Here is a 25,000-nt window from a genome sequence, read left to right as displayed (position 1 = left end):
CTCGGTGCACTGAGATCACTTTGGGCTCAAAAACTCAAACATTTCTGAGTAAGAACGAGTGCAGACTGCTCTGAAAACAGCACTGAACACTTCCACTATGATGTACAACAATATGATAAGTATAGATATAAGATATTATTTAGTAAGTTTAATGTAAACTAGCGATTAAAGGTCGGTGACGGGTGTTTTAAATAGTTAGTCCGGATTCCCCAAAGTCACCCAATAACAAGCAGCGATAGAGCAGCAACAGAGGAGTCTGGCGGCTTGAAATCCATCTTTTCATCTGTCATTCAAAATGTTGGACTGTTCCTTTAAAATAAGCTATTATCGCCATGGGGCCCTAACTTGCACGCAGCGCAAAGCTCGACACAAGTGTCTTTGCTAGTTTAAGACAGGGAGGTGTGTTCAGGTGCATTCTGGGCGTGCTGGTCTTACTGGGCGTGCTGGTCTTACAGGGAGGTGTGTTCGGGTGCGTTCTGGGCGCGCTGGTCTTACAGGGAGGTGTGTTCAGGTGCATTCTGGGCGTGCTAGTCTTACAGGGAGGTGTGTTCAGGTGCGTTCTGGGCGCGCTGGTCTTACAGGGAGGTGTGTTCAGGTGCGTTCTGGGCGTGCTGGTCTTACAGGGAGGTGTGTTCAGGTGCATTCTGGGCGTGCTGGTCTTACAGGGAGGTGTGTTCAGGTGCATTCTGGGCGTGCTGGTCTTACAGGGAGGTGTGTTCAGGTGCATTCTGGGCGTGCTGGTCTTACAGGGAGGTGTGTTCAGGTGCGTTCTGGGCGCGCTGGTCTTACAGGGAGGTGTGTTCAGGTGCATTCTGGGCGTGCTGGTCTTACAGGGAGGTGTGTTCAGGTGCATTCTGGGCGCGCTGGTCTTACAGGGAGGTGTGTTCAGGTGCATTCTGGGAGTATAGCTATTTTGAGGCAGCGGGAAGTGATCTCACCATCGACCAACAAAAACCTGGTCTAAAGTCAATAACGCAGCATTTCATTGTTATTTTAACAGAGCATTAGTAAAATGCTCCTAGGCTCGTGCACAGCGCGCGCACACTATGCTTGTTACACACACACACACACACACACACACACACACACACACACACACACACACATATGCAAAAGATTACAAATAAAAATATTAGCAATGCTCCAAGGTCCAAACGCGCCTGGCTTTTAAAGGGAATGGGAGATGATCTCTGATTGGTTGATGAATGGGAGCTGCTCTCTGATTGGTTGATTGCATGTTACGCCCAAAACACACCTCTGATTAATGAAGACACTAAGGACAACCCTTTAGAACCAGGCGCCCGGCACACACAGACCCTTTTATCTCACCGTCAAACTACCAAAAGTGGATTTGGACACGCCCTGAACACACCGTGCCGTGCTCTTAGACCGTTAAAACAGGACCCTGAACCTCTGTAGTTAACACCAGCTGTAGCTGATACTGCATGAAGTAAACACTGTAATGGCTTTAAATTAGACTGCACTGTAGATTAAACCAACTAGCATTTACATTTTTATTGAATCAATTCACAGTTTGCCGAGATAAACCCTTTAGACCACGTGTCAAACTCAAGGCTCGCGAGCCAAAACCTGGCCCCTCGCAGGTTTTAATCCGGTCCGTATGTCCGTTTAGATTCACAGTAACTTGAGACTAGTTGTGCACCAAATTCCAAAAAGACAGGAAACTGATTTACAAACTGCAGTTACGCGACAGGAGCAGAATTTGGCAGATTTGCCGACTTTGAGACTCTGAAATTCCCCCCAGAAGCAGCAGGTAGTTTTCATATTCAGGCTGTGTGGAAGCCTGCTTGTTGATGATGGATAAGGAACTTTTTTGCCGACTTTTGTGGGGCAGGTTAGACAGAAAAGCAGCATGCAGTAATATTTCTTTGAGTTTAACCCTCCTGTTGTCTTCGGGGTCAAATCTGAGCCATTTACAAAAAGTTTCTACGTCACAAATTTGGGATTCTTTCAACTAAATTGTCAAAGAAAATAATGTGGATGGTTCCCTACAGCGCTCTTCATAAGTAAGTACACTCTTCGTTGAATTTGGGCGTTTTATTCTATTTTAAAGCAACAAAAGAATGTTAGAAAAATGACAAATATTTTGGAAAAGGTGACAAAACGTCGGAAAAAGTGTCAAAAATGTCTGAAAACACACACACACACACACACACACACACACACACATATGCGCACCAACACACACACACACACACACATATGCGCACCAACACACACACACACACACACACAAATACGCACACACACACACACAGACACACACATGCACACGTACGCACGTGTTTGTTGTACAAAGACAACATCACTGAGAATGTTTTGCTGCAATAAATCTGTTTCCTCAGAGTAATAAATTCTTCCAGGTCTGATTTTGTGATTTTGTGATTGTCTGATTTTGTCTCCTCTGTGAGTTCTTGACATCTTTTGGTTTTTATGACACGAGATGTTTTACATAAACTCATGATTATACATGACACTACAGCAATAACACTACAACAATAACACTACAACAATAACACTACAACAATAACACTACAGCAATAACACTACAACAATAACACTACAGCAATAACACTACAACAATAACACTACAGCAATAACACTACAACAATAACACTACAGCAATAACACTACAACAATAACACTACAGCAATAACACTACAACAATAACACTACAGCAATAACACTACAACAATAACACTACAGCAATAACACTACAGCAATAACACTACAGCAATAACACTACAACAATAACACTACAGCAATAACACTACAGCAATAACACTACAACAATAACACTACAACAATAACACTACAGCAATAACACTACAGCAATAACACTACAACAATAACACTACAGCAATAACACTACAGCAATAACACTACAGCAATAACACTACAACAATAACACTACAGCAATAACACTACAGCAATAACACTACAGCAATAACACTACAACAATAACACTACAACAATAACACTACAGCAATAACACTACAACAATAACACTACAACAATAACACTACAGCAATAACACTACAGCAATAACACTACAACAATAACACTACAACAATAACACTACAGCAATAACACTACAACAATAACACTACAGCAATAACACTACAACAATAACACTACAACAATAACACTACAGCAATAACACTACAACAATAACACTACAACAATAACACTACAGCAATAACACTACAACAATAACACTACAGCAATAACACTACAATAATACTACAGCAATAACACTACAACAATATACTACAGCAATAACACTACAACAATATCACTACAGCAATAACACTACAACAATAACACTACAGCAATAACACTACAACAATAACACTACAGCAATAACACTACAAGCAATAACACTACAGCAACAATACTACAACAATAACACTACAGCAATAACACTACAGCAATAACACTACAACAATAACACTACAATACAGCAATAACACTACAACAATAACACTACAGTAATAACACTACAGCAATAACACTACAACAATAACACTACAACAATAACACTACAATAACAACACTACAGCAATAACACTACAACAATAACACTACACACACAATAACACTACAGCAATAATACACAATAACACTACAACAATAACACTAAAATAATAACACTACAGCAATAACACTACAACAATAACACTACAGCAATAAACACTACAACAATAACACTAATAACACTACAACAATAACACTACAAAATAACACACAGCAATAACACTACAACAATAACACTACAACAATAACACTACAGCAATAACACTACAAAATAACACTACAAGCAATAACACTACAGCAATAACACTGCAACCCAACAAAATACCACCAATAATACTACAACAATAACACTACAACAATAACACTACAGCAATAACACTACAACAATAACACTACAACAATAACACTACAACAATAACACTACAACAATAACACAACAACAATAAACACAACAACAATAACACTACGCAATAACACTACAACAATAACACTACAACAATAACACTACAACAATAACACTACAGCAATAACACTACAAACAATAACACTACAACAATAACACTACAGCAATAACACTACAGCAATAACACTACAACAATAACACTACAACAATAACACTACAACAATAACACTACAAAGAAATAACACTACAACAATAACACTACAGCAATAACACTACAACAATAACACTACAGCAATAACACTACAACAATAACACTACAGCAATAACACTACAACAATAACACTACAGCAATACACTACAACAATAACACTACAACAATAACACTACAACAATAACACTACAACAATAACACTACAACAATAACACTACAATAACACTACAACAATAACACTACAATAACACTACAACAATAACACTACAACAATAACACACAATAACACACAACAATAACAACAACAATAACACTACAAAATAACACTACAATAACACTACACAATAACTACACATAACACTATATAAACAATAACAAAATACAACAACAATAACACTAAATCACACCACAATAACACAATAATAACAATTAAATACAACAAATACAACAATAAAAAAATAATAACAAAAATAACACAAATAACTACAACAATAACACTACAACAATAACACTACAACAATACACAAATAATAACACTAACAATAACACACACAATAACACTACAACAATAACAACAAAATAACACTACAGCAATAACTAACAATAACACTAAAAATAACACTACAAATAACACAATAAACACTACACAATAACACACAACAATAACACTACAACAATATACTACAACATAACACTAACACAATAAATAAACAAATAATAAATAAACATAAATATATAAAACTACAAATAACACTACAACAATAAACTACAACAATAACATACAAAAATAACATAAATAACATACAACAATAACACTACAACAATAACAGCAAGAATAACATACCAATAACACTACAACAATAACACTACAGCAATAACACTACAACATAACACTACAACTAACACACAATACACTAAACACATCAAATACTAATATCATACACAATAACTATAATACACTACACAATAACACACAACAATAACACTACACAATAACTACAATAAACTACATAACACTACAAAACCCAATACACTACAACAATAACCTACAACAATCTAATAAATACAATAACCTATAAACTACCATAACACTACAACTAACACTACAACAATAACACTACAGCAATACACTACACAATAACACTACACAATAACACTACAACAATAACACTACACAATACACTGCAATACACTACACAATAACACTACAGCAATAACACTACACATACACATAACCTCAATAACACTACAACAATAACACTACAGCAATAACACTACAACAATAACACTACAATAAAACACTACAACAATAACACTACAACAATAACACTACAGCAATAACACTACAATAACACTACACATAACTACACAATAACACTGCACATATAATAGCTATATAACACAAACATACACACAAACACACACACAAGAACACAATACACACAACAACAGACACAAACACACAACAGACACACACTTACACAGACCACGCGATACACACACAACACATACACACAACACACACAGCACACAACACACACACACACAGACAGAGACACACACACACACGACAGACACAACACACACAACACACAAACACACACACACACAACACACACAGACAGAGACACACACACAACACAACAGAACAACAAAACAAACACAAAAAAGAAGACCGAGACACACAAACACACACATACACAAACACACACACACACAGACACACACAACCACACACATACACACAGACAGAGACACACACAATACACACACAGAGACACAACCACACACACATACACACAGACAGAGACAAACACACACACAGAGACACACACAACCACACACATACACACAGACGAACACACACACACACACACACACTGACAGCAGCCCTTCATTCTTCTATCCTCTTAAAATAGTCTGTCTGGCTCTCATTTAACTGGTCTGGACCCAGCTTCTTATGTGCTTATCCTTATATATATGTCATTATTTTATTTTTTAAATTCATATTAAACTAATTTAAAATAAAAATTAATTTAATATTTTTTATATTTTACTATAAATATAATAACATGTTACTCTAATAAAATCCTCTTTTCCTGATTGGTGGTAGAAGTTGTTGTTGTAGTTCCCTCCTCCGGCCGACAGGCGGCGCATGCGCAGCAGATCTCCACTTCTCCTTCGGTGGATTTAAACTTCCTTCGGAAGTCTGCTTGTCCTCTTCTACCAGGCCGATCCAACATGGTGGGTAATTTTTTCATGTCTACGTGACTAATCCAAACTAATCCTGTCGTTTTAACGGTTTATAATACCAAATTATTTCATCCATGTACACCGGAGTGTTTACTACACTTGATAAGAGAAGTATTGATGTTAGATGACACAAACGGAGCCGTTTATCAGCAATATTGTCGCCCAGAAACTGCCGCTAGCCGCGGAAGCGAAGTGGAGCCTATGTCGCGCTGAATGAACCGCGCGGGATTAATCGGTTTAATGATCTCAAACAGCCGAAATATAATGTACTTCTGTATGTTTGAAGACGGGCCTTTTGCCGAGTGGTTACATCACGAATACATATAATTTAATTGTAGTTTACTTTGGAGGCTAACACCGGAGTTAGCAGTTAGCTTCGGTGGCTACAATGCGTCCCCCGGAACGTTGAGGGAACGTTCCAGAGCCGAACATCACCGGGAAAACCGCCGATTAAATATATAAATCCTCCGGTTAACGGATGTTTTAGCTCCGTGATCGTTTAACTGTGCGGAACATGAAGCTGAAGTGTTAAAGAGTTATTCGGCTGTAACTTATATAGAGACATGTAACGTTAGTGACCATGGAGCTCCATGTAATTCACCAAGGTAATCAGACATCAGGTTAAAATAGACTATCTGCCTGTGTGAAGGTGTGTAGTTGAAGGTAAGTTAACGATCCGTACTTGAGATTTCTGTGAAACGTAAAAGGCTCCAAAAACCTACAAATTCACAGCAGGTTCTGAGGTAATGTTAGTCAAAATTCAGCTGCTTTTGCGTCCCAAATTGGGCATTTTGTGCTTAAAATTATATAAATTTAGACTTGTTAAGACATTATACTCTATATTTATTTGCAACCTGATATTTGTGATTAACCAGTATAAGCTAATGTCAAACTAAAAGATACAAAATATATGTGCAGCAGTTGCAATAAAGTGGGAATTTATAACAAGAATAAAGTAAAAATCTAAGTAAATGCAATGCCAAAAAAACATGTTAGCAGTAATGGCTCTTGTTCGGTTGCATAAAGACACATGTACAGTTATACCTAGACCCTTTACAGAGAGTAGGTCTAGACCACACTCTGTAATTTACAGAACCACCAATTTTGTAATGCAGATGGTTCATGATAGTGCACTTTTTGGGGCATTTTAGGCCTTTATTTATGACAGGACAGCTTAGACATGAAAGGAGAGAGAGAGAGGGGTGGGATGACCTGCAGAAAAGGGCTGAACCGAACCTGCGTCTGCTGCGTTGCGGACTGAGCCTCTGTTTATGGGTGCACGCTCTACCAGGTGAGCTGCCCGTGCGGCCCATGATGGTGCACTTTATGTCGTGTTTTATATCGTGATTCTGTTGTATGGAGTCGAAATAAACTGACATAATCGACGAGAGAAGGAAAAAGGGAGAGATCTGATTTCTTTATTATTATTATTTTTATTATTATAGAAGAACAAAGTGACTCAAGATGAAGCCAGGCTTTGGTATTAGTGTTCAGGTCATGTTAGTTAAGGTAATTAATCAGTGTCTCACGTGTAGATGGCGTTCAAGTCAACTTAGGAATGCGATTGAAAGCCCCGATGTGTCCGACTTGCACTTCATGACACGCGACTAACACAGACGAGCCGTTCTGTTGAAGGAGATAATGTGTTGAGTGTCCGAGTCCGTCCTGTATCGAAAGTGACCGTGGCGTCCTCGTCGCCATGGTCATCGATAGTACAGGAAGAGCAACCTGCGAGCCTTTCCCGTGTTTGAAGGATCATCTGTTCCTATCAGACCCTGGCGCTCCCAGACACACTGGTTAGGATGGAGAGATGGGACTCACACTCACACAGAGACACACACACACACACTCACTCAGACACACTCACACAGAGAGACACACACTCACACAGAGAGACACACACTCACACACAGAGAGACACACACACACTCACACAGAGAGACACACACTCACACAGAGAGACACACACTCACACAGAGAGACACACACACACTCACACAGAGAGACACACACTCACACAGAGAGACACACACTCACACACAGAGAGACACACACACACACACTCAGACACACTCACTCAGACACACTCACACAGAGAGACACACACTCACACAGAGAGACACACACTCACACAGAGAGACACACACACACACACACAGAGACACACACACAGAGACACACTCACAGACACACACACACACTCACACACACACAGAGACACTCACACAGAGACACACACACTCAGACACACACACTCAGACACACACACTCAGACACACACTCAGAGACACACACACACTCACACAGAGACACACTCACACTCACACAGAGACACACTCAGACACACACACACTCAGACACACACACACTCAGACACACACACTCAGACACACACACTCAGACACACACACAGAGACACACTCACACAGAGAGAGACACACACACACAGAGAGACACACTCACACAGTTTAATGTCGATCGATAATCGGCCGGCTCATAATCCATCATTTCTGTTTATAATGTAATGTAGACCTAACAACATTTCTGTTTATAATTTAATGTAGACCTAACAACATTTCTGTTTATAATTTAATGTAGACCTAACAACATTTCTGTTTATAATGTAATGTAGGCCTAACAACATTTCTGTTTATATTTAATGTAGACCTAACAACATTTCTGTTTATAATGTAATGTAGGCCTAACAACATTTCTGTTTATAATGTAATGTAGGCCTACCAACATTTCTGTTTATAATGTAATGTAGGCCTAACAACATTTCTGTTTATAATTTAATGTAGACCTAACAACATTTCTGTTTATAATGTAATGTAGGCCTAACAACATTTCTGTTTATAATTTAATGTAGGCCTAACAACATTTCTGTTTATAATAATTATAAAATTTTTTTTTATTTTTGTATAAAAATTTTTTATTTTAATTGGCTAACATTTCTGTTTATAATTTAATGTAGACCTAACAACATTTCTGTTTATAATTTAATGTAGGCCTAACAACATTTCTGTTTATAATTTAATGTAGGCCTAACAACATTTCTGTTTATAATGTAATGTAGACCTAACAACATTTCTGTTTATAATTTAATGTAGGCCTAACAACATTTCTGTTTATAATGTAATGTAGACCTAACAACATTTCTGTTTATAATGTAATGTAGGCCTAACAACATTTCTGTTTACATATTCTGGTATGTGTTTTTGCACATTCAGGAGGTGCCATGTGCTCAGTGCTGTATAGTTTTATGAATCCAAGTTATTTACTATCAGAGCTCTGCAGAATGTTTGTTTGGTTTTTGAAGCTTGAAAAGCTCTGAATTAAATATCCTACATGGCTTTAATAGAAACAGACTCACACCTCTAATCGCGATAGACACTCAGATTTTTTTGTGTTGGTGGAAAGAATCTCAAAAAATTACAGTTTAAAAAGAAACTAATTGTTGTTGTTTTTTTAGTGGTGCCCTTTTTATAGTCAATTCAATGTTAACTTTGACTAAAATAATGTTGGAATTGATTTCCTTTCATTTGTTTTAAATTCATCAAGTAGTTTGTTGTATTTTAGCAGAATACTGAAAGCTGCAGAACGGAGTAAACTTTAATATCTGTTTATTCATCGCAAGAAATATCGTTATCGCGACATTCAACAACCGTGTCGCATATTTTCCTCGGTATCGTGCAGCCCTGGTCTCTGCGTCTGTTGGAGTGACTCAAACATGGAGTCCACTCTTCAACCAAGTCCATCGTTTGTGATAATCAAACCTAGGACTGGCTACAGCCGACAGGGTTCACAATTTAACTTTTTCGTGATGTTAAACATTTACCAGCCACTCCATAAATTAACTGTTTAAGTGGCTGGTTTTTGGTGCTAATTTTGAACCCTGACGATTATTCCTTAAGTTTGAGTTACAGTAACAAGCCTGTGATGTTGGCCTGCACGATTAATCGTTATAAAATAGCGATCTCGATTCACCCTGTTCACGATTTAAATCTTTAAATAACCGATTTTTTTAAAATGACTTCGATTCTCATTTAATTTTACGAGCCAACAGCATCACAAACGCTACTACTACTACTACTGCTGCTGCTGCTGTGAGTTTCAAACAGACTGTATAAAATAGGTTTTAAAGCGCTCCCAGTCGCTCCGATGCTCTCCCTTCTCTTCATTGAAGCCTCTGTGTTTACAGGCTTGTTGGTGATGTTCAATGTGCTGCAGGTGCCAAAATAAATCTATATTTTGGTACTGCCAATTTGTTTTTTTGTCATGGTTCATGTGTGCAATAAACATTACACTTCGGGAGGAAAAAAAAAAATCGTGGCAGAGAATCGTGATATCAATTCTAAGCTAAAAACAAATTGTGATTCATGTTTTTCCCTGAATCGTGCAGGCCTAGGTCTAACTAGAGGTGTGAATCCTCACTGATCTCCTGATTCGATTAAGATTATCGTGTCAGCAGTTCGATATCTCCATATCAATGTTTCTATTAAAGCCATGTAGGATATTTAATTCAGAGCTTTTCAAGCTTCAAAAACCAAACATCCTGCAGTGCTTTAATACTAAATAACTTGGATACATAAAACTATACAGCACTGAGCACATGGCACGTCCTGAATGTGCAAAAACAGACCAGAATATGTAAACAGAAAGGTTGTTAGGCCTACATTACATTATAAACCGAAATAATGGATTATGAGCCGATTATCGATGCAGCATCGTCCATGTCCACGATTCAATGCATCGATTATTTGATTAATTTCATCACCTCTGGTTCTAACCAGGTTGGGAGGGAGGTGGTGATAGTCGAGGCTGTTGCACACTGACCTGTGATTGTTGTTCCGTTCTGCAGGGACGAGTCAGGACCAAGACGGTGAAAAAGGCCGCAAGGGTCATCATCGAGAAATACTACACCCGACTGGGCAGCGACTTCCACACCAACAAGAGGGTGTGCGAGGAGATCGCCATCATCCCCAGCAAGAAGCTCCGCAACAAGATCGCCGGGTGAGACTACGTTCTGTCACAGCGTCTACGTGCATCCTGTCTGTCTGTCTGTCTGTCTGTCTTTAAAGGAACACGCTGACTTATCGGGACTTTGTCTTATCCAGCGTATCCCTCAGAGTTGGAGAAGTCCATACATACACCCTTCTCATCTCAGTTTGTGTTGTAACTCTGTCTGATGCACCCGCTGCTTTGTTAGCACAGATCCTGGAGGTAACCAGCTCCTGCTAAGCCTAGCTCAGCTCCTAGATCGTAATCGTTCGCTCCAGTCTAGCTTTACACACATCCTGGAGGTATCGCTCCATCTAGCCTAACTTAGCACAGATCCTGGAGGTAACGCTCCATCTAGCCTAGCTTAACACAGATCCTGGAGGTAAGACTCCCATCTAGCCTAGCTTAGCACAGATCCTGGAGGTAACCTGCTCCATCTAGCCTAGCTTAACACAGATCCTGGAGGTAACCTGCTCCATCTAGCCTAAAGCTTGGCATCCTTGGAGGTAACCGACTCCATCTAGCCTAGCTTACACAGATCCTGGAACCGCTCCCTCTATCTAACCGAGCATAGCACGATCCTGGAGGTAACCGGCTCCATCTAGCCTAGCTTAGCACAGATCCTGGAGGTAACCGGCTCCATCTAACCTAACGTAGCACAGATCCTGGAGGTCTTCGGCTCCATCTAAATCAAGCCTAGCTAAAGCTTGCTACAGATCCTGGAGGTAACCGATCCATCTAAGCCTAGCTTAGCACAGATCCTGGAGGTAACTGGCTCCATCTAGCCTACTGCTCCCAATAAGTGACAAAACAACACCAACATGTTCTTATTTCCATGTTGTGATGTGTAGAGTCACAGCGTGTACTAATAACAAGGTCACATGACACACAGCCATCTTCTAACCGTATACACACTGGGGACTATATTCTCAGAAGGCCGAAGCACTGCTACTCTCTGCTCCTTGGGCGGAGGGATATGCTCGCAGCACCTGAGAAGCCCCGTGGAGAGTAGCAGAGAGTAGCAGTGCTAAGCTAGGCTAGATGGAGCCGGTTACCTCCAGGATCTGTGCTAAGCTAGGCTAGATGGAGTCGGTTACCTCCAGGATCTGTGCTAAGCTAGGCTAGATGGAGCCGGTTACCTCCAAGGTCTGTGCTAAACTAGGCTAGATGGAGCTGGTTACTTCCAGGATCTGTGCTAGCTAGGCTAGATGGAGCCGCTACCTCCAAGGTCTGTGCTAAGCTAGGCTAGATGGAGTCGGTAACCTCCAGGATCTGTGCTAAGCTAGGCTAGATGGAGCCGGTTACCTCCAAGGTCTGTGCTAAGCTAGGCTAGATGGAGTCAGTTACCTCCAGGATCTGTGCTAAGCTAGGCTAGATGGAGCCGGTTCCCTCCAGGATCTGTGCTAAGCTAGGCTAGATGGAGCCAGTTACCTCCAGGATCTGTGCTAAGCTAGGCTAGATATACGGTGTACCTCCAGGATCTGTGCTAAGCTAGGCTAGATGGAGCCGGTTACCTCCAGGATCTGTGCTAAGCTAGGCTAGATGGAGCCGGTTACCTCCAAGGTCTGTGCTAAGCTAGGCTAGATGGAGCCGGTTACCTCCAAGGTCTGTGCTAAGCTAGGCTAGATGGAGTCAGTTACCTCCAGGATCTGTGCTAAGCTAGGCTAGATGGAGCCGGTTACCTCCAGGATCTGTGCTAAGCTAGGCTAGATATAGCCGGTTACCTCCAGGATCTGTGCTAAGCTAGGCTAGATGGAGCCGGTTACCTCCAGGATCTGTGCTAAGCTAGGCTAGATGGAGCCGGTTACCTCCAGGATCTGTGCTAAGCTAGGCTAGATGGAGCCGGTTACCTCCAGGATCTGTGCTAAGCTAGGCTAGATGGAGCCGGTTACCTCCAGGGTCTGTGCTAAGCTAGGCTAGTGGTGGGTGTGTGTATGGACTTATCTAACTGTGGGGGACATGCTGAATAAGCTACTGTCCCAATAAGTCTGCGTGATCCTTATAACGTCTGCACGCGTCCTGTATCGAAAGTGACCGTGGCGTCCTCGTCGCCATGGTCATCGATAGTACAGGAAGAGCAACCTGCGAGCCTTTCCCGTGTTTGAAGGATCCTCTGTTCCTATCAGACCCTGGCGCTCCCAGACACACTTTCTCCCGAAAATCAGCTGTTTTTACAATGAAGTCTGGTGCTGAGTTCTCTCTGTCTGCTCTCACTAACTGGACTAACATTTACAACAACTCTGATTCACACTGCACCGTCCAGCGTACAATAAAGTACCTGTTGGTTAGAAGGTGTGTGTGTGTGTGTGTGTGTGTGTGTGTGTGTGTGTGTGTGTGTGTGGGGGTGAGACTTTTTATCAGAATGGAAAAATGCCATTAGTTTCTCTCACTGTGACTCTAGAGTCACCGCTCGCTCCGAAGGTACCCTAAAACCCAGCTCTGCTCAGGAGAGACTTTATATTTTACTCTACGTGATGATCGCCTCCTCTGGTAACATAAGAGATGAGATGTGTGTGTGTGTGTGTGTGTGTGTGTGTGTGCTTTCCATCTAAGATAACTTAATGACATGCTGAAGTAGATCTAGGATGATAAGTCGAGCCGCAGAAAATGCCTGTGCTCGGTCTCTGAACGGGAAGCTGCGTTGCGTGTTCATGTGTGCGTTGCTGGCTGTGCGCTGCAGGTATGTGACACATCTGATGAAGAGGATCCAGAGGGGTCCCGTCAGAGGAATCTCCATCAAACTGCAGGAGGAGGAGAGAGAGAGGAGGGACAACTACGTGCCAGAGGTCAGTGAATGCACCACCACACAACCACAACACCTTTTTATCTGCTTCAATCCAAACGCAGAGAGAAATCCTTTCCTGCACTGCAGAGGAGGGTCTGGCTAGTCCACACAGCATTCCTGGATGGGAGAAGAACATGCTCTGGTTTATTGGCATGTCTTTAAACCAATCACAGTCATCGTGGGCGGGGCTAAACTCCAGATGGAGCCACGGTGCCTCTGCTAAATAGTCTCAGGAAGGAACTGGTTTTGGTGGAACATGTGGACGTTCAGAAGTTGTTTTAGTCGTGCAACAGAAAACTCAGATTGGACAGATAGTCTAGCTAGCTGTTAGACAGACAGACAGACAGTCTAGCTAGCTGTTAGACAGACAGATAGTCTAGCTAGCTGTTAGACAGACAGACAGACAGACAGATAGTCTAGCTAGCTGTCTGGATTTACCCTGCAGAGATCTGAGGAGCAGTTAACTTCGCTAGAGGGCTCAGTTCTCAGTTCAGCTCCAACCAGAGAGGGCTAACGTTAGTCGCTGTGTTATAACCACAGACAGTTCAGGGACTCAGGACGGTGTGACGCTGCAGAATATGTCAGGGCTGCTCCTTCTTAGTGGACTAATCGGTGGTTTTGGTCTCAGTCAACTTAGATCTCTTTACTCCATTAGTCATGTCTGATGCTGTTTTCATGCTGAATGACTTATTTCCAAGAAACGTACGAGCTCATCTCTGGTAAACACAAGAATTAAGGGTTGACCTTTGACCTCACAGATATCACCGGGAAACCTACTTTGATTACTTTCATTGAGGCAGTTATTTGTTGTATTGCTCATTTTCTGAAATATTGTGTTTAAATATGCAAAGGAGGCGTTATCTTATTCAATATATGCATCCTTTTAGCATGACTCTTTGTGGAGAAACTCAGATTTACAGATCTGTCGATTAAATCGATTAGTCGATATAATTAAATTGAGTGTTAGTCGACTAAGAAGTTCTTCAGTCGAACACAGCCTTAGAATATATAGGCTATACAGGGGAAGCACAATGGATATTTTGGCAATATTACTGTTTTGAGCAACAATTAGTGGAGGTGTTGGCGAGTAGACCGAAAGACAGAACATTTAAAATATTGGGAGCTATTGATCTGCTTAGTTTTGCTCATGTGGTTTGTCCATGTCCATGTTTGCTTCCAGGAGCTATATAGTTGTGTTTATAATAGTTTTAAAGCTCGGCAGGTTGTAAACCGATGAGATCAGCCAGGCCTGTAGGTGTGGAGGTAGTTAGAAATGTTCCTGTGTTGTGTTAGAGTCGAGGATCAGACAGCAAAGTCAGAGTTGAGCTGGAAGAATAAGGCATCAAGTGTACGCATCGACCGACTTTTATTACTAGTTAATGGACCCGATGTGCATTTACAAACTCCACCACGAAACTTTGTTTAAATGCTTTAAGCAATTATTTAATAAATGAGGAACTTAGAATATGTCATTCAGTCAGAGGGACAGACACAGAGCTGTAGCAGAGCCAAAGTAGAACACTGTTTAATTCATAACTTTATCGGTAATCGGGCAAATAAAACGCTGATGCAGATAATCTGCAAACTGCCAAAAAAACATCCAATAATCAGCCGTCCCTAACGAACACACACACACCCTGACCTGTTCCCCTTCTTCATTCATAAGTGTGACGTAACGGAGCTTTCTGCCGTGCATGTCAGAGTCCGTCCTGTATCGAAAGTGACCGTGGCGTCCTCGTCGCCATGGTCATCGATAGTACAGGAAGAGCAACCTGCGAGCCTTTCCCGTGTTTGAAGGATCCTCTGTTCCTATCAGACCCTGGCGCTCCCAGACAGACTGGTTAGGATGCACGCTAAGGGGGGGGGGTCACATGATAGCAGATTTTAAGATTTTAAATGTATGGTGATGTACTGCAGTTATTATTGGCTTCTTTCCAACTTCCAATGATGTCCTCGAAGGGAAACATCGTCAACATCTGTTGGGTCTAAAAAGACCATCTCTGTTTGTTCAGCTCACTTTATGAACCAAAGTTAAATTATCGTGTGTGATTTATATATTAAAAGATACTTCTGTTTATCCACACACAGACACACACTGAGACTCACACACACACACACACAGACACACACTGAGACTCACACACACACACACACACAGTAACACACACAGACACACACATACACATAGACACAGACACACACTGAGACTCACGCACACAGTAACACACACATGGACACAGACGCACACTGAGACTCACACACACACAGACACTCACACACTGAGACTCACACACACTGAGACTCACACACACACACACACACACACACTGAGACTCACACACACAGTAACACACACATACACATAGACACAGACGCACACTGAGACTCACACACACACAGAGACACTCACACACTGAGACTCACACACACTGAGACTCACACACACACACACAGACACACACTGAGACTCACACACACAGTAACACACACAGACACACACATACACATAGACACAGACGCACACTGAGACTCACACACACACACAGACACACACACACTGAGACTCACACACACTGAGACTCACACACACACACACACACAGACACACACTGAGACTCACACACACAGTCACACACACAGACACACACATAGACACAGACGCACACTGAGACTCACGCACACAGAGACACACACACACACTGAGACACACACACACTGAGACTCACACACACTGAGACTCACACACACACACACAGACACACACTGAGACTCACACACACAGTAACACACACAGACACACACATACACATAGACACAGACGCACACAGAGACTCACACACACACAGAGACTCACACACACACACAGACACAAACACATAGACACACACTGAGACTCACACACACTGAGACACACACACACACAGAGACACACACACACTGAGACTCACACATAGACACACACTGAGACTCACACACACTGAGACACACACAGAGACACACACAGAGACTTACACAGACACACACAGAGACACACACAGAGACTTACACAGACACACACAGAGACACACACAGAGACTTACACAGACACACATGCACACAGAGACACACACAGAGACTTACACAGACACACACAGAGACACACACAGAGACTTACACAGACACACACAGAGACACACACAGAGACTTACACAGACACACACAGAGACACACACAGAGACTTACACAGACACACATGCACACAGAGACACACACTGAGATGCACACACACACACTCCCTCTCTAACAGCTCATAAATGATGTAAAATGACATAGTTGGTACTGATGGATTCTTCAGGTCTTATAGATCAATTTGATACAGACAGAGATCGATTCTGGACTTGAATGACTATGAATTGATATCTGATCGTTCAGTTATCAGATGTTAGATGTGTAACTGGTTCCTGTGTGGCCAGATGTTAGATGTGTAACTGGTTCCTGTGTGGCCAGATGTTAGATGTGTAACTGGTTCCTGTGTAGCCAGATGTTAGATGTGTAACTGGTTCCTGTGTGGCCAGATGTTAGATGTGTAACTGGTTCCTGTGTAGCCAGATGTTAGATGTGTAACTGGTTCCTGTGTGGCCAGATGTTAGATGTGTAACTGGTTCCTGTGTAGCCAGATGTTAGATGTGTAACTGGTTCCTGTGTAGCCAGATGTTAGATGTGTAACTGGTTCCTGTGTAGCCAGATGTTAGATGTGTAACTGGTTCCTGTGTAGCCAGATGTTAGATGTGTAACTGGTTCCTGTGTAGCCAGATGTTAGATGTGTAACTGGTTCCTGTGTAGCCAGATGTTAGATGTGTAACTGGTTCCTGTGTAGCCAGATGTTAGATGTGTAACTGGTTCCTGTGTTTCCCGCCAGGTGTCTGCGCTGGACCAGGAGCTGATTGAAGTTGATCCCGACACCAAGGAGATGCTGAAGCTGCTGGTACGTCTCAACATTTCTTTCACGTAAATAATCAGGACTTTTAGTGTGTATAGAGCCAGCATATCTCCACCAGACTCCATGTAAATAATCAGGACTTTTAGTGTGTATAGAGCCAGCATATCTCCACCAGACTCCATGTAAATAATCAGGACTTTTAGCGTGTATAGAGCCAGCATATCTCCACCAGACTCCATGTAAATAATCAGGACTTTTAGCGTGTATAGAGCCAGCATATCTCCACCAGACTCCATGTAAATAATCAGGACTTTTAGTGTGTATAGAGCCAGCATATCTCCACCAGACTCCATGTAAATAATCAGGACTTTTAGCGTGTATAGGCAGCATATCTCCACCAGACTCCATGTAAATAATCAGGACTTTTAGTGTGTATAGAGCCAGCATATCTCCACCAGACTCCATGTAAATAATCAGGACTTTTAGTGTGTATAGAGCCAGCATATCTCCACCAGACTCCATGTAAATAATCAGGACTTTTAGTGTGTATAGAGCCAGCATATCTCTACCAGACTCCATGTAAATAATCAGGACTTTTAGCGTGTATAGAGCCAGCATATCTCCACCAGACTCCATGTAAATAATCAGGACTTTTAGCGTGTATAGAGCCAGCATATCTCCACCAGACTCCATGTAAATAATCAGGACTTTTAGCGTGTATAGAGCCAGCATATCTCCACCAGACTCCATGTAAATAATCAGGACTTTTAGTGTGTATAGAGCCAGCATATCTCCACCAGACTCCATGTAAATAATCAGGACTTTTAGCGTGTATAGAGCCAGCATATCTCCACCAGACTCCATGTAAATAATCAGGACTTTTAGTGTGTATAGAGCCAGCATATCTCCACCAGACTCCATGTAAATAATCAGGACTTTTAGTGTGTATAGAGCCAGCATATCTCCACCAGACTCCATGTAAATAATCAGGACTTTTAGCGTGTATAGAGCCAGCATATCTCCACATGTAAATGGGTGAATTAAGGGTTTATTTCAACCAAACCAGAGTGGTGATTGTTGGAACAGTGGAAAGATGAACCAAGACGGCTTTTGGTAGTTTTTAGTTTCTGTCCACTTTGAATGAAGTGTGTTTTACGATGATAAAAGTCCTGATTATTGACATGGAGTCTGGTGGGTATAATACTCGATCAATTTATATATATATATATATATATATATATATATATATATATATATATATATATATATATATATATATATATATATAATAAAACCACATAAGCACTTTGTTTACATATGTTTACATTTTGCCTCAACTTTGCAAAACCAGTGAAACAAATCAACGGTGAAAACACCTTCAACTGACATTTCCCTTCCTACTTTTCCCGTTTTAAACATTTAGTTTTTAATTCACAACACAATAAGCAATGTGACCTCACCTCGCCTTTTTGAGTTTTTGGGACATTTTCTCCCAGTTTTAAGACAGTAACTGATTAACTGCAGAGCCCTAATGTCCAGACACAAGCGCTCTTTGAATGTCTCACCCATTGAATTAAAGTCATTTTAGCACTTTCTGTAGCCAACCTTGAGTTAGCCTGGTTATGGTTTTTGTATGACTTATTTGTATTTATTTTGGCCATTCTTTCTCCTTTCCGTTAGCTGTTAAAGTTAGCTTTGTGTGTTCCTCCGTCCTGTATCGAAAGTGACCGTGGCGTCCTCGTCGCCATGGTCATCGATAGTACAGGAAGAGCAACCTGCGAGCCTTTCCCGTGTTTGAAGGATCCTCTGTTCCTATCAGACCCTGGCGCTCCCAGACACACTGGTTAGGATGCACGCTAAGGGGGGGGGTCACATGATAGCAGATTTTAAGATTTTAAATGTATGGTGATGTACTGCAGTTATTATTGGCTTCTTTCCAACTTCCAATGATGTCCTCGAAGGGAAACATCGTCAACATCTGTTGGGTCTAAAAAGACCATCTCTGTTTGTTCAGCTCACTTTATGAACCAAGAAACACGCACAGACGCACACAGAGACACACATGCACACACAGAGACACACATGCACACACAGGCACACACAGAGACACACATGCACACACAGAGACACACATGCACACACAGAGACACACATGCACACACAGAGACACACATGCACACACAGAGACACACATGCACACACAGAGACACACACATGCACACACAGAGACACACACATGCACACACAGAGACACACACATGCACACACACACAGAGACACACACATGCACGCGCACACAGAGACACACACATGCACGCACACACAGAGACACACATGCAGCACACAGAGACACACACATGCACACAGACACACACATGCACACAGAGACACACACATGCACACAGAGACACACACATGCACACAGAGACACACACAGAGACACACATGCACACAGAGACACACACATGCACACAGAGACACACACATGCACACAGAGACACACACATGCACACACAGACACACACATGCACACAGAGACACACATGCACACACAGAGACACACATGCACACACAGAGACACACATGCACACACAGAGACACACATGCACACACACACACACACATGCACACAGAGGCACACACAGAGACACACATGCACACACGGAGACACACATGCACACACGCCACACAGAGACACACACGCACACACAGAGACACACACGCACACAGAGAACACACATGCACACAGAGACACACATGCACACAGAGACACACATGCACACAGAGACACACATGCACACAGAGACACACATGCACACAAGAGACACACATGCACACAGAGACTCACATGCACACAGAGACACACATGCACACAGAGACACACATGCACACAGAGACACACATGCGAGACACACATGCACACACAGAGACACACATGCACACACAGAGACACACATGCACACACAGAGACACATACACACACAGAGACACACATGCACACACAGAGACACACATGCACACACAGACACACATGCACACACAGAGACACACATGCACACACAGAGACCCACATACACACACAGAGACACACATACACACACAGGACCCACATGCACACACAGACACACGCACGCACACAGACACACATGCACACACAGAGACACACATGCACACACAGAGACACTACAGCACACAGAGACACACATGTACCTGGGGAGACACACATCGCGCACAGAGACACATCTGGCACAGAGACACCACATGCGCACACAGAGACATACATGCACACAGGACACACATGCGTACCAGAGGACACACATGCGCCACAGAGCACACTGTACCTACAGAGACACACTTCGCACACAGAGACACACATGCGCACACAGAGACAAACTGTCGCACACAGAGAACACATCGCTACACAGAGACACACATGCGCCACAGAGACACACATGCGCACACAGAGACACACATGCACACAGAGAGACAGCACACATGCACACACAGAGACACAGAGACACACATGCACACACAGACACATGCACACAAGAGACACAGAGACACACATGCACACACACAGACACACAGACACACATGCACACACAGAGACACACATGCACACACAAGACACACATGCACACACAGAGACACACATGCACACACAGAGACACACATACACACACAGGACACACATGCACCACGAGAGACACACATGCACACACAGAGACACAGCAATGCACACACAGAGACACACAATGCACACACAGAGACGACACACATGCACACACAGAGACACACACATGCACACACAGAGACACACACATGCACACACAGAGACACACATGCACACACAGAGACACACGTACACACAGAGACACACACGCACACAGAGACACACATCAGCACAGAGACACACACACGCAACACAGAGCACACACGCACACACAGAGACACACACGCACACAGAGACACACACTACACAGAGAGACACACAGAGACACACATGCACAAGAAGACACACATGCACACAGAGACACAACATGCACACACAGAGACACACATGCACACACAGAGATACACATGCACACACAGAACACACATGCACACACAGCACACAGGCACACAGAGAGACACACAGAGACACACATGCACACAGAGGACACACATGCACACAGAGACACACATGCATACACAGACACACGCACACACACAGAGACACACATGCACACACAGAGACACACATGCACACACACAGGCACACACAGAAACACATGCACACAGACACACACATGCAGACACAGACACACACATGCAGACACAGACACACACATGCACACACAGTCAAAATAAAGTGGAGTGTGTTCCTATCAGACCCTGGTTCTCTCTCTCTCTCTCTCTCTCTCTCTCTCTCTCTTCCTCCTTAAATCAGCTGTTTTTAACATTGTAGTCTGGTGTGGAGTTCTCAGACTGTCTCTCTTGTTGTCCCTCTGCTGTCCAGGACTTCGGCGGTCTGTCCAACCTGCAGGTGACCCAGCCCACTGTCGGTATGAACTTCAAGCAGCCCCGAGGAGTCTAGGCGTCTGTAAAGTATCTTACTAATAAAAACCCTTTTGGGACAAAAAAAACCCTCTGCTGTGCACGCCTGCTCATTTGTGGACTCCACTGGTGTTCAATTCTCTTTTTATTGTCGATTAAGAGAAAGAAGGGAGGATTTTTTTGGCACAAACTGTTGGTTTTATTTGTGATTTTGGTTGTTTTATTGAAGCACGTTTTGTCTGTGATTAAGGAATAACTCGGGAGAAGCAGGGTTCTCCTCCTGTTATAGGGTTTATATTTATATATACGTTTAGTTGCACATATGGTGATAATAATGTTTAGGTGCAGGTGGACTTCTCTAGCTTTTGGCTCTGAGCTTTTTTTATTTATGTATTATGTGCTCTAGATTTTCCAGTGTTTCAGACACAGATATGGTGATGATAATGCTACGAAATGATGTGAAAGAGACTCAAAACTACCATAAAGAGACGCTGAAAATGACCCCAGAGACTCTGAACAACCCAAATACAAAGAACACACAAATGACCAAAACGAGACTAACTTAACACTGAAGCAAAACCCCAGAAAGAGGCATTAAATGTACGTTGGGAATTGCAGTATTTTAAATAGACAAAGGTAACCTTTTCTTTTGGACAAACGTGTCACGTGGGGGCTGGCTGCTCCCGAATTTCCATAACAGACCATAATAGTCATGGAGCTGCTGAATCTGTCTAAGGGTCAGTTTAACCCTTTCTGCTGTCCTCGGGTCAAATTTGACTATTTTTTTGGGGGGTTTTCTTTCAACCAAATTGTCAAAACAAATAAAATGGATGGTTCCCTGAAACACTCTTCCCAATAAAAGAAAGGATCAGTTCACTACAGTCACTGAATTTGGGTGTTTTTAATTCAATTTTATAGGATTTGAAAAAAAAAGAACATTGGAAAAAAAAGTGACAAATGTTGGAAAAAGCTTAAAAAACGTGTCGGAAAACGACAAATGCTGAAAAAAAATCAACGTAAACATCCGAAAAAGGGAAAAGACGACCATAAAGTTTTAATTTTAAATTTTGACTCAGAAAAAGACAGAACGCAGCCAGGCTGACGGGAAGACAAGACAACTGTTAATAGATTTCCGTCAGCTTCTGAGCCACGCTGGCCGCTCCTCATTTGCATAAAGTTGGCTGGATTCAACTTTATGCAAATGAGGAGCTGGCTAATGTATTTTAAAGATGGAGGCGCTACATGGCGGCCGTCATTGGAGCGAGTTGCCCGTATGTATTCTGAATGTCGAGAATACTTTGATTAGTTGGTGGAAGTAATTACACATGAATGAGCACATATTGGTGAAAGAAAGGTGTTTTTTTTTTTTGTTGCTAAGAATAAACTCTAATAAACATTACACAATGGAGGTTTAATTTCTCCATGTTTTTTGGAGGTTTAAAGAATTGAATTAAAAGTGAAACTATGAGATGTGAACATGAAATCTTACCGACATCCTGTTTATATTAACCCTCATGTTGTCCTCGGGTCAAATTTGACCTGTTTTCAAAGTTTTTATATCAGAAATATGGGTTTCTTTCAACCAAAACGGCCAAAAATAACCTGGATACATGGATGTGCGTTGTATGGAACCCACAACTGTAACTGTGTAAAATGAATGATTACTTTTATTGAATTTTGGGTCTTTTATTCAATTTTATAAACATGTTTAAATGGTTTTAAAACAGTATCGTGACTAAAGTTTGACATAAACTAGTCTGTGATCCACTCAGCATCCTTTGATCTTAACTATTAGTCAAAATAATTCATAATTTCATTTTTTTTTTAACTAAAAAATTTGGTAAACTTTGAAAAAAGAGACAAAAACGTTTTAAAAAGGGTCAAAAGCATTAAAAAAAGCACCAAAAACGCTGAAAAAAAGCACAATAAATTCAAATTAACTTTTGACCTGGATGGACAACACAAGGGTTAAACTTTATAAGTTTATACACCGGTCAATGGGAAAGATAATCACTTTACATCACTGTTCATGAAGGATTTATTCCACTCTGAAGGCTACTTTACATACTTCTATAGATATATACATGTACTATATTTGTAAAATAAATAAAAATAGACTCTGCTGCTGCTGCTCTTCTCTGATTGGCTCATAAGCACTTCAGCAGGATGAAGTTGCAGGAAGCTCCCCGAGGACAGTCGCACATCTTCCCGATACGAGATCCTTTCCTCACGGCGCAGTGTTCCCCGAGGTCGCACTGGAAACACACACACGCACACACACACACACACACGCACGCACGTACACACACACGCACGCACGTACACACACACACA

General features: G+C 41.9%; 2 protein-coding genes and 4 non-coding genes across 6 annotated transcripts in view; 5 read left to right on the top strand and 1 right to left on the bottom strand.

Annotated features, from left to right (window-relative positions):
- Nucleotides 1-6,289: 6,289 nt before the first annotated feature.
- On the top strand, nucleotides 6,290-22,757 carry LOC120564601 (40S ribosomal protein S17). Its single transcript, XM_039809734.1, has 5 exons — nucleotides 6,290-6,416; nucleotides 11,287-11,438; nucleotides 14,107-14,212; nucleotides 18,110-18,175; nucleotides 22,629-22,757. The coding sequence occupies exons 1-5, from the start codon at nucleotides 6,414-6,416 to the stop codon at nucleotides 22,704-22,706; spliced, it is 405 nt and encodes a 134-aa protein (XP_039665668.1). The 5' UTR covers nucleotides 6,290-6,413; the 3' UTR covers nucleotides 22,707-22,757.
- LOC120564813 lies at nucleotides 8,089-8,216 on the top strand. The gene has a single exon (XR_005640151.1). It is a non-coding gene; the product is annotated as a small nucleolar RNA SNORA71 (small nucleolar RNA).
- Nucleotides 13,444-13,571, top strand: LOC120564812. Its single transcript, XR_005640150.1, has one exon. It is a non-coding gene; the product is annotated as a small nucleolar RNA SNORA71 (small nucleolar RNA).
- On the top strand, nucleotides 15,919-16,046 carry LOC120564811. Its single transcript, XR_005640148.1, has one exon. It is a non-coding gene; the product is annotated as a small nucleolar RNA SNORA71 (small nucleolar RNA).
- LOC120564810 lies at nucleotides 19,841-19,968 on the top strand. Its single transcript, XR_005640147.1, has one exon. It is a non-coding gene; the product is annotated as a small nucleolar RNA SNORA71 (small nucleolar RNA).
- Nucleotides 22,758-24,686: 1,929 nt separating the features above from the next.
- cart2 (cocaine- and amphetamine-regulated transcript 2) overlaps nucleotides 24,687-25,000 on the bottom strand; it is a 5,475-nt gene continuing 5,161 nt past the window's right edge. Inside the window, exon 3 of the mRNA XM_039807495.1 lies at nucleotides 24,687-24,921. Coding sequence (XP_039663429.1) covers nucleotides 24,814-24,921 — 108 coding nt within the window. The 3' untranslated portion in view covers nucleotides 24,687-24,813. The remainder of the gene's footprint in view (nucleotides 24,922-25,000) is intronic.

This window comes from Perca fluviatilis, chromosome 8, assembly GCF_010015445.1.
Source record: "Perca fluviatilis chromosome 8, GENO_Pfluv_1.0, whole genome shotgun sequence".
Taxonomy (NCBI): Eukaryota; Metazoa; Chordata; class Actinopteri; order Perciformes; family Percidae; genus Perca; species Perca fluviatilis.
The sequence above is the reverse complement of the archived record's forward strand: the minus strand, read 5'-3'. Positions and strand labels throughout refer to the sequence as shown.

Excerpts from the sequence above, each read along its gene's own strand:
- LOC120564601 (XM_039809734.1), top strand. Across the intron at positions 11,439-14,106 it reads CTCCGCAACAAGATCGCCGG|GTATGTGACACATCTGATGA; the intron begins GTGAGACTACGT and ends TGTGCGCTGCAG. Across the intron at positions 18,176-22,628 it reads AGGAGATGCTGAAGCTGCTG|GACTTCGGCGGTCTGTCCAA; the intron begins GTACGTCTCAAC and ends TCTGCTGTCCAG.